At 40.5% G+C, this 11,610-nt stretch overlaps 1 protein-coding gene across 1 annotated transcript; it reads right to left on the bottom strand.

The window, feature by feature from the left end:
* Nucleotides 1-1,266: 1,266 nt before the first annotated feature.
* Nucleotides 1,267-7,970, bottom strand: LOC149149482 (uncharacterized). The gene is made up of 4 exons (XM_089442495.1): nucleotides 7,442-7,970; nucleotides 4,574-5,094; nucleotides 1,806-4,402; nucleotides 1,267-1,708 (listed from the first exon to the last, which is right to left on the bottom strand). The coding sequence occupies exons 1-4, from the start codon at nucleotides 7,968-7,970 to the stop codon at nucleotides 1,267-1,269; spliced, it is 4,089 nt and encodes a 1,362-aa protein (XP_089298621.1).
* Nucleotides 7,971-11,610: the final 3,640 nt, after the last annotated feature.

The raw sequence follows: 11,610 nt of genomic DNA, 5'->3' as shown, positions 1-11,610 counted from the left end.
TGAATTGCTTTCTACAGTTCAAGTACAAAGAGTTATTAAATTAAAGAGTTATTAACTAATATATATTTGAAACCAACAAATTCACAAAATACTCTAAATATAAAACCTTAAAAGATCTATAGTGAATAAATAAAATTAAATGGATATAAGTATGAAAATAATTGTAATTAAAAAAAATATATATTCTCATGGAAAATCACATATGATATTGGCACATGGAATCTATATTCTCCATGAAAAATCACATACATATTGGTACATTGAATTTATATTCCCCATGGAAAATTGTATACAATATTAATATATTAAATCCATTTATAGTTATAATTATTATTATTATTATTTTCTTTTTTTAACATCATCGGTTGCTATATTGCTTTTCGAAAAAAGAGGAAGATGGAAATTGCTCCTCTGTAGTACATAATTATTCGCCGAGTGAAGCTAGGAAAGAAGGATTTACAACAATAGGGTCCTCCAGGTTCCCGCCACTTGGGCTTTGAAATGAAATTTAAACTGGAATATATCCTGACAAATTGGAGCACTAAAAGACGGCATTTGCAGAACATTATCTATCAATAATGAAAAGGGTGATAAGCCTGACTATGAGAATGAAAAGGAGCCTGATGTGCCAGTTTGAAGCACCTTGTTGTTCCGCGCCAAAGGATGAAGAGAAGTATGATATCTTTGCTTGTAGCACCTGTCTGGACCGCATTAAAGGAATAGCTGAAAACAGATCCTGATAAAAGAAGGGCGGGAACGCTGTCATGGGGCTCTGATCTTTGAGCGATATCTTTGCTTGTAGCGCCTGTCTAGGCCGCATTAATGAAACAGTTGATAACAGATCCTGATAAAGGGAGGGCGGGAGCGCTGTCATGAGGCTCTGATTATTGAGCGATGCAAGTGGAATATGCTGCCTGTAGGGAGGATCGATGAACAGGGGGCGTCTAGAAGATCCAGGGGAGGGGGAATCACGGGTTCTAAGAGCTAGACAGGCCCGCAGGAACAGGGTGTTCAGATGGATCGAAAGGGGAAGAGGCAGAATTAAGGGAGAGAGGGAGCTGAAGCAGGGGAGCGGGTGAGGGAGAGCCTGATGCAAGAAAAGGGACAATCGATTGACAAATAACTTGTGCAAATGAATTACCTGAGTGCGCCCTGTCCCTCTTTCATTCTTGGTCATGGTGAAAGAATTATGATTCATCGGATCTTCTATCATATTAGGACTTATGAGCTTGTTGCATCTCTGAATGAGGGGAATCCTTTCCACAGTCATGGCAAATGGTAATAGGTCTCGGCTTCGTTACAGACTAGACAACCTTGAGGTCTGGCGCATGCCTTGTTGGCCTGTTTGTCAGCGTTTCTGTTTAAGCTGCGTAAGATATGATAAAAGCGCAGATCTTCCATGTGTTGAACTAGAATGTGGCAGCGGCTTAATATCTGCTGGAGAAACACATTTGTGGAGTCTTTCCTCTGAACCATTGAGCTAATAACAACTGTCGAATCTCCGAAGATGAAGGTTGCATCTGTTCCAAGCTTCCCAAGCTGAATAAGTCCCTGGTATAGAGCCAGTGCTTCTGCCCTATTGTTGGAGGTTTGACCAAGGCCCCATTCATATGATAAAACAATGTCTCCATTAGCATTAAGTATCACTCCTCCAGCCCCTGCAACCCCAGGGTTCGACTTTGAAGCTCCATCAAAAAAGAGACAGTACCTGTTGCAATTTTGAATCCAAGCAGCAAACTCATTTTCTTTGAGTCTGATTTTCCAATTATGAGGGACAGCATTTTGCCTGTTGTGAGCAGTGCTACCTGTTGTTGTTTTTGTTCAACAAGTGACCAATAAAGCTTCGTTCTTCCACACTGAGATCGGTGATGTCTACAGCCTTCTGGTTTTTAGCTGATATGGTTTCAAGGGCGAGACCCTTTACTTTGCTACATAGACTTCTGGTGTTTGAACCCTTATCCTTAAAAACTTTTCGATTGCGGGCCAACCAAATATTCCATAGCATGATGTAAGGTAGAATATCCCATACCCTCTTCGCAATGCTATTCTTCCTTCGCTGCCAGGGGTAGTTCTTTTTCCACTTATGCAGAATTTCTCCTATGTTATCTTGGCTGGTCCACGGAATTTGGTTGTTCTGGGACAGGTTTCCCCAACATTCAGTGGCGAAGGGGCAATCAATAAATAGGTGGTGGATGGATTCCTCAGCTGCCAAGCAGTTGGGACAGCGAGAGGGGCCGATAATTCCACGCTTTTGCAAGTTTTCGGCAGTAAGAGTTTTCCCTTTGAGAAGAGTCCATATAAAAAATTTGATTTTTGGAAGGGCCTCAGACTTCCAAACTGCCTTCCAATGATTCCAGATTGGCATAGGATGATTGTTGTTGCAGAGGAATTGATGGGCAGCCTTAATGGTATACACAGATCCAGAAGGGTCCCAACTGAATCCATCTGAGGTATTCTTTTTGATAGGGGCTATATTATGCAAGTGAGATTGGAGAGCTGACAAACTATCTTTGAGATCATTGGGTATAGCAGGGAAGGACCATCCAGACCATAGAAGGGATGAAGGATCCCACTGAGAAATCTGATCCAAATGGTGGATGCCAATTCTTTCAAAAAAAGAGAGGATGGGATTGACCCCAGCTTGCATATTAATAGGATGTTGTCCCATGATTTTGTCTGTTCCAATATTAATGCTTGCTCCTCCCTTAGGAATTTTGGAAGTGTTTTGGGCAATTATAGGAATTACTTTTTTGCATAAGCGCCAGATTTTGGTGGAGTCTCTGATGGGGATGTCTTGATCGAGGAGCTGATGCCTTGGAAAATTCAGATATTTAATTTCCAGTACCCTTTTCCACCATGCAGAAGGACCAGTTATGAATCTCCAAACCATTTTTCCTCCAAAAGCTAAGTTAAGATATCTGGGGGATCTGATGCCAAGGCCACCATGGTCTTGGGGCTGAATTACTTGCTTCCAGCTGATCAAATTAAACTTCTTTTTGTCTTGCTTCCCTCCTTGCCACAAGAAATGGCGAAGGATGCCTTCCATTTTGTGATGGAAGGTGGCAGGGGCTTGAAGGAGAGTAAATTGATATAATGGCAAAGAGGATATACCAGATTTCAGAAGGGTGAGGCGACCAACTGGGTTGAGCCATATTGAGCCCCATTGCTGTACTTTCCTTTTCATCTTATCGATTATGGTGTCCCAGACTTCAGCCCTCAAAGGTCCTGCGCTTACAGGAATGCCCAAATATGAAAAGTGAGTCCAATCATAGTGGTAAGAAACCCCAAATGTTGCAGCAATATTATGAAGGGCCTGCAAAGTTGTATTCCAGCCGTAGATACAACTTTTTTGCTGATTGACCAGACCGCCAGAGTAATCCATGAATTTGTCCAGGAGAACTTTGAAACGCCTGGCTATTGTGATAGAGGCCCCCCCAATTAGCAAGGTATCGTCTGCAAATTGAGAATGATTTATATTCTTGACACCATTCCCAAATTTTATTCCTGTTATGAGACCAACCCTTCGATGGAAATCCAGCGCTTGTCTTAGGCCACGGGAGGATTGGAAAGCTTCACCTGGTCTGCCATTAACAAGAGGGGTGATCCATGGCCCGGAGATGCAGGCTTTGATGAGGTTAAGGAAGCTTGCATCAAAACCCATCTTCTTCAGGACAACAAAGAGAAAGGAGTGCCTCACTCTGTCAAAAGCGTTGGCCAAATCAAGTTTGAGAACAAATCCTTTCTCCTTCCTGGATTGGCTCGAGTGAATAGCTTCTTGTACTAGAAGGATGGAGTCAGTAATATGGCGGTTTGCTAAGAACCCCCCTTGATTTTCAGAAATGAGGGAAGGAAGGAAGGGTTTGAGGCGAGAGGCAATGATTTTGGACAGGATTTTGTAGGAGGAATTACATAGGGAAATAGGACGGAATCTGGCAAATGAAGAAGGTCGGTTTTCTTTGGGTATGAGGGCCAGATGAGTGGCGTTGGTGTACCCCCCTATTTTACACTTTCGCTGGATCCATTTTAACATTTTTATCAGGTCTTTTTTTAAGATTCCCCAGAATGTTTGATAGAAACATATGGGAAAGCCATCAGGGCCTGGGGCTTTGTCAGGCTGAAAGGCCCATACCGTTCTGGCAACTTCTTCCTCATCAATCTCTCTGATTAAACTGTCATTTATTTGCTTACTTATCCCTGCAGGCAGATGTTGCAATAGCTCAGTATAATCCTCCTGTTCTTTAGTTTCAGTTAGAAGGTCTCTAAAGTGTTCAGTTGCTGCCCTCCGGATGGCGTCTTGGCTTACCTGCCTGTTACCTTCAGCATCTGTTATGGAGCTTACGTTGTTCCTTACCTTTCTGGCTGTTGTTTGTTTATGAAAAAAGGTTGAGTTCCTGTCTCCTCCCTACAGCCACAATTGCCTCGATTTTAGCCTCCATTTTAGCTCCTCTGCTCTCTTAACTTGGCACAGTTGTGAATAGAGATCACTTTCCTGTTGTTTACTTTCTTGGGAGAGACCAAATTCCTCAATCGCTCTTTGCGTGCTGTTGAGGTTATTTTTAATCTCCTTTTTTACCTCTTCAGGCTCTTTGTAGCTCGATTTGGCCCAATGTTTAATTGCCTGTTTGGTTTTTTTTAGTTTGGTCTCCCATATGAATCCAGGGGACCCTTCGACATGCTGTCTCCAAGTAGTGAGGACGATTTCAGCCACTGCTGGGTTGTCATTCCATAGGGAGCTATATCGGAAGGGGATAGGCCCGAGATTGTTGTGCTTATCCAGCGTTAGCGTGACAGGGAAATGATCTGAGACAGGACAAGTTAAGACGCTGGCGTATCCAACAGAGAACGTAGAGAGAAGCGAAACGTTGATTAAGATTCTATCTAATCTCTCCATAATATTACCTGCGCCAATTCTGCGGTTGCTCCATGTGTAACGCCGGTTTTTGGGTGCAATGTCCACAAGTTCGGATTCTTGCATGATGTTTTCCAGATATGTTCTATAGGGATCAGAAGTAAAACTGCTGCCCCTCTTTTCGTTGGCATGGAGGATAAGGTTAAAATCGCCTCCCAAAATCGCGCCAACAGCAATCCTTATCCCTGTAGTGATTGGGCACGTAAATATTGTAAATGAATACAGTTTGCCTGTCCTCATTATTGTTAAAATTGGCAACCAGGGCAAAACTTCATGTGGGTTCTTATTCATGGCTAATAATATTTTTATTAGATTCCTCTCGTCAAGAGGTGTAGGATTGATATAAAGATCATCCAATTCCGATAAGTATTCATGAAGATATGAATTTATTTTGATTATGGAATTATTATCAAGCCGACCTACAACTCATGTAGGCTCAGAAGCCCAACAGTCGCATCTATTCACCCACCAACGTTGTGTATAAATATAAGAGGACTTTTCCTCATTTGGACTCACTCATCTCATCACATCTCTCTCTCTCTACTGCGCAGATATGAGTCTCTTCTCTACTACGCTGAAATGGGTCTCTCTATCTCACACATGTGAAGCCGGAAGCTGTTGAATTTGAAGCTGCAACTGCAGAAGTAAAGATTGAATTGCGTGGCCTAGAAGATCTCCTCTTTGGAACTACGCTGTAGGTTCATCTGAACCTCCTTTGAAAGCTGCAACTTTTGGTGGTGAAATGAAGTCAATCCGACGAACGGTTTGCAAGATATCGACTACCCTAGCTTGAAGCCGGAAACTGCTGAAACTGAAGCTGCAACTGCAGAAGTAAATATTGACTTGTGCGGCCTAGAAGATCTCCTCTTTAGAACTGCGTTGTAGGTTCATCTGAACCTCCTTTGAAAGCCGCAACTTTTGGTGGTGGAATGAAGTCAATCCGACGAACGGTTTGCAAGATATCGACTGCCCTAGTTTGAAGCCGGAAACTGCTGAAACTGAAGCTGCAACTGCAGAAGTAAAGATTGACTTGCGTGGCCTAGAAGATCTCCTCATCTGAACTGCGATGTGGGTTCATCTGAACCTCCTCTGGAAGCCGAAACTTTTGGTGGTGGAATGAAGTCAATCCGACTGTCGGTTTGTGAGATATGGTCTGCCCTAGTTTGATAATGAAACCACTAATGCTGATGCTACTGATCTAGGGTTTGCTACTGCTGATATGAATCAAATTTATTGTACTATTTCTCTCTGCTGAATTATTGAAGATAAAAGAAGATTTGATCAAAGGGTTTCCCCACACATTGTGGGGTTTGTCCCTGGCTAGCCGCCACATCTTGTGTCTCTTGTCTTGGCTTGTTTTCTGTCGATTGTTTAATGTTCTATCTGCACTTTACTTTATGTACATGTGATTGCTAATCGGTGGAATATAATAAGAAAAAGAAGTAAACTGTTATAAGCATAGAACATACCATAACTTAACAATTATTTTCCAACACTGTTTTGATCCAGTGTTGGTTGATGGTTGTCGAATTACAGTTCCATATATTCTGGTTCCAGATAGTGGCTATACCTCCTGAAGCTCCTCTTGCTTCACTGATACTTCCTTTATACTGGTTCTATTGTTTTATGCTAGTGTTCATTTCCCTTTGACCTTGCTTTGTTTCTTGCAACAAAATGATTCCGAGTTTCTCTTGGTGAATGAGATCTCTCAGGGCTACTATTTTGGAGGGGTGCCCAAATCCCCTACTGTTCCAAGACAGTATTTTTATCATTGTAAATGTGGTGTCCGGGAAGGTGCTCGCCCCCCTTGTTCCTTGTTGTCTGTATCTTTGTCATGCTGACCCAGGATGAAGGATTCTATGGGTGTCTGAGTTCCCATAGCAATATCTTTCTGCGCGTTCTCATCCCGATGCTGTTTGGCGGATTTCCTGCCCGGTCCAGGCTTCTTGAAAGTTTCGCTAGATCCTCCATGTTCTTTGGAAGAGCTCCTGGTGATTCTGTTTAAGGGAGGATCTAAAGGGGGCTGAGAGGAGATGATCAGGGGCAAGGAGGATTTGGAAGAGGTTTGGGGGAGGTTTTCAAGAGAAGGGGGATCTAGGGGTTGGCTTTCCGGGAGAGAAAGGATAGAGAAGGGATTAGATGAAGGAGGCGGAGGAGGGGAGCGGGGGGGAGATTTGGAGGGAGCAGGAGAAGATGGGGAAGGATGACCTACTACGGAGGCAGATGGATCAGCTTCAGAGATGCCTTTAGCCTGGGAGGCCGATTTCTTTTTTTTAACCATTTCCCATTGTTCCTCTTGAGGACCGTTTTCTACATTAATAAGCTTAGTACATCGATTTGCAAAGTGGCCGTATTCGTGACATACCTTGCATTTGAACGGGATCTGCTCATAGTCTAGCTGCTGAATATGGCTCCAGTCGTCCACTTTGAGCTTGATGGCTTCCGGGAGGCCTTTGCCGAGATCCACTTCAACACAAATCCGAGCACAAGCTTGCATGTTGTCTTTTGGCTCGCTTCGATCTACGTATTTACCAACTGCATTTCCAATGGCTCGGACTGAATCATCTCCCCAGCAGTGGAGGGGAAGATGAGGGAGCCGGACCCAGACCGGGACAACACTGGGGACATCAAGTTCAGGATCAAAATCAGGGGTCCATTTGTTGAGGTACAGGCCCCTGGAATCCATGAAATAGGGTCCGTTTCTGAAAATTAAATCCTTGTCTTCTTTGGATTCGAAATGAAATGTGAAGTACCCTTTGCCACAGAATCTGATGGATATCTTGCCTTGTATTTTATCAGACCAGTTTCTCTCAACCCATCTCTGGACGGTTTTCGGAGAGGGCCAGAGGCCCGTAAACTGACTGATGAGTCCTTTTTCTGCCAGCGACAGAGCGGCCAAGCGAGGTAGGGTAGGAGGCAAAAGAACTTCTTGAAGACCGTCTAATTTTTTGACAAATTTTGAAACAGTAGGGCGAGGGCGCTGCGGCGGCAGTGAGTTTACCAGATTGGAGAACGCTTGTTTGGTATCGACCCCCTCCGGTGGAGCCTCCGGGGGGGCCATGGTCGATGAGCGATGGGCAGAAGGCCGAACTGTTGCGCAGCAGAAACCCTAGGCAGCGTGCGCAGCTCGTTCCGTTTCGGACTTGTCAGAATCTTATAATTATTATTATCATAAATATATACCATAATTACCTATTTTAGGTAATTGACCAAAGCCAAGATAACCTCTTCAAGCAAATATTTTATCTTTTTCACTATGAAGTAATGACAATTATATATAGTACCAAAACACATCTAGCTAAATGGCTCAAATGACAATAATGGATATGACATCTTAAAATTTGATTTTGTAATTAGCTATTGTTCATCTCAAACTTTTGAAGATAAAAAAATAAATAAGAAAAAGGTGAATTCAAGGGTAACCGCACTAGACTCCAATTCAACCATAACTTGATATCTATGTCACATTTTTAATGTATTGTTTACCTTGTCATTTGTAAAGTTTATTGTGATTATTTAGTGACTTTATTATCAAGATTCAAGAAGGTTAATCTTTTGAAACTCAGATTTGGTTTCGTGTTTTGACCAATTGATCTCAAGCTTGCTAAGGGGTTAAAAAGGAGACCAAAATGATCCTTCGAAACCATACCTAAAGGGTTACGAATTATATTCTCACTTGGTCTTGTTGACATGGGATCTTATTAAACCTTGGTTTATTGTTTTGGTTAAGAATCTATATCTACAAGGAAACAAAATTCTTTCGTAAACACCTTAGTTTAGTATTTTCTTTAAAGATCCATATTCATAGGAAAAAAAGCTTTAAATTATGTTCAAATTAAATTCTAAACATAAATAAAACAAATCATCAAAATATATATATATATATATACATACATATATTCCATTTAAAATTTAATTCTATTTTTCTAATTACTAAAATCATTAACTATATTAAGAACATAACCAAACTCAAAACTCTATTGAAACATATAATCTTACTATATTAAATTTTATTTTTATAAAATAACCTAATAATCTTACTGTATTAAATTTTGTTTTTATAAAATAATCTAACCACCATTAAATCAGGAAAACTTTTTTTTTAACCACATGGTGAATCGGTAACTGCCAGGCCTAATCTATGGGAGACCCAGGATTAAACCTCATAGCTACCACTATAACACCAAGAGCATAACCAACCACCTGCAAGTCGGGTATACTAAGTTCCTATGATTTTAGCAAGAGGAGACTCACGGGAAAGGGGAATCCGCCCCTCTAGCTGCCACCACAGCAGGTCATTATACTCCATGAGATTTGAACTTCGGTCTGCCCGGGCTTCGCCCATGTGACTTACCGTCAAACCACACATCACTGTACTAAATCAGGAAAACTTATAACGAAAAAGGAATGAAAAAAAAATGCAGCGAAAGCAAAGCGGTAACCTGGTACATGTAAGTAATACCCTGACACGCTACAACAAATCAAAGGAAAAAAGCAAAGGCTACAATAGTGGTGTGCGTTGACTACAACTCACAGCTACGCTTTAGCCCTAATAGCCGTATTTACAAAAACACATGAACATTAATGAGTAACACATAAATACCACTCACAATCAGGATTATCGCTCGGCACTACGGCTCACAATTATGATTATCCATACGTACGACATGACTACAGCTCACAACTAGACACCTGGCCATTCCGTATTGTTCAGTAAACATGGTAGAATGTATTGGTACATGCATCTTAGCTAAATCTGGTTAATATGGTTGGTGGAGGCTGTAGCTAACAGGAGACTCGACAAAGCCGCCAATTCTGCATCGAAGATGGTTCAGAAATGTAATCTTCTTGCCTCATTTTCTCTTCCTGGGCCGCTTTCGTGGAACACAGTTCAATTATATCTCATTGCAAACTTAAAATAAAAATATCCTTAACCTAAATAAGCCAGTAACTCGTAACTCATAAAATAAATGGAAGAATGTTCATATAGAACTCACATTAAGTCAAATTACTCTCCTCTATTAGAATCCAATGATTTTTATCTAAATACCTAAAACCTGGTCCCTGAAATAAACCATCCAACATCCTTTAAACTACATACATAAGTATGTAAGATTTTAAACCATTATCTACCAGAGAGAACAACAACACCCTTTGAACTACATACATAGCCATCTAAGATTTTAAACCTTTATCTACCAGAGAGAACAACAGAAGGCATTACAAGCAAATCATATTCTTTATTAATTTAAATTTTATGTTAAGAATAAGAAAAGACTATATATTAAGTTCAAATTGTATTTATAAATTTTTAAAATCAAAACAAATAATAAACTAATATATATTTAAATTTCACAAATTCATATTATATATATGTCCAGAGAAAGAGAGACTGCGTGACAAATTGTATAACATAACAGAGAACATGGCAAAGCTAATACCCATCAACTCTAAGTCGCTTACCAAAGATTAAGATTATATTCTACAAATTCAAAAAAAATAAATATATTAATCTATCATAAATAAAAATGCATACATTAAAATATATTAATCCTATTATTTTTTGAAATAGTCTATAACGCGACTTTTTGAAAGTCTTTCCGGCGGGTTTTTCTGTCGAAATCCGGCAGGAATTTATTTGAATCGCAAGTTTGATAGCTAGTTTCTGCACAATGAAAGCGTCCCAGGGGTTTTCGAGGGTGCTGAATCCAAATATGCAGTGAAAAAACCATTTTAACTGCAACAAATCAAGATTTAACGTCAATTTCTTCCGCGGGATTCCGTCACCGGAATCTCCAAAAAGTCGCATTATAGACAACTCCTTATTTTTTTATCATTACAATCATTCATTATGTTAAAAATTTACCCAAACTCGAAACTCGATCATATGATATTGATTTTAATCTTTATAAAATAACCTAATCAACTACTGAGCAAGATATACTTTTAAAACAGCGACCCGAGAAAAAAAGAAAACCAAAAAAATGGAAATGGGAAGAACGCTAAAGCCAACGCACAAGGCACATGAAACATACACTCTTCGCATAACATCGATAACCGAGCCTTCATACGCTGACATGCTACAGACCAAAACCAAATGCAAATAAAAACGCAAATTCTACATTAATGGTATGCCATGATTAGAGCTCATCAGCACTATTTATGGGAGAACATAATTGCAAACAAAAAAAACAAATGAACATTAATACGGCTCATTCTACCACGCCTGACAGAGTAATCATGGTAGAATATATCGGTACCTGGATCGTGGCGACTCTCGTACCAAAAGGAATGATCGAATGTAACGAAATGGTCTGGAAAAACTCCACGTCATTTCACGTCCTTACACTGCAAACCAACTGCAACCGGAACAGCCTGTCGAAGCAAAATAAATTTCCGTATAAGTCCAGAGAGAGAGGCTGCGTGACAAATTGTATAACATAACAGAGAACATGGCAACGCTAATACCCATCAACTCTAAATCGCTTCCCAAAGATTAAGATTATATTACGGGCTATCCGGAAAGTACGAAAAACATATGGGCGTAAAAGTTGAAGAGCTTTATGTGAACTGTACCTGCTGAAACGAAACTTAGACATGTAATACTCTTGCCTCCTCCTGTCTTCGAGGGCGGCTCTTCCTGGAAGACAGTTAGTTAAATCAGATCTCATTTCAACCCTAAAATAAAAATATCAAGTGAC

Source organism: Pinus tabuliformis, chromosome 9 (genome assembly GCF_031772625.1).
Source record: "Pinus tabuliformis cultivar Carrire ecotype Pingquan chromosome 9, CPIR1, whole genome shotgun sequence".
Classification (NCBI taxonomy): domain Eukaryota; kingdom Viridiplantae; phylum Streptophyta; class Pinopsida; order Pinales; family Pinaceae; genus Pinus; species Pinus tabuliformis.
The sequence above is the reverse complement of the archived record's forward strand: the minus strand, read 5'-3'. Positions and strand labels throughout refer to the sequence as shown.

What these genes read in the sequence shown, in the direction of transcription:
- LOC149149482 (XM_089442495.1), bottom strand. Translation starts at nt 7,970, where the DNA reads ATGGCCCCCCCGGAGGCTCCACCGGAGGGGGTCGATACCAAACAAGCG. An exon ending in AGCCATTGGAAATGCAGTTG is followed by an intron (nt 5,095 to 7,441) that starts GTAAATACGTAG and finishes CAATCACTACAG; the next exon opens with GGATAAGGATTGCTGTTGGC. An exon ending in TTGAACAAAAACAACAACAG is followed by an intron (nt 1,709 to 1,805) that starts GTAGCACTGCTC and finishes AAATTGCAACAG; the next exon opens with GTACTGTCTCTTTTTTGATG.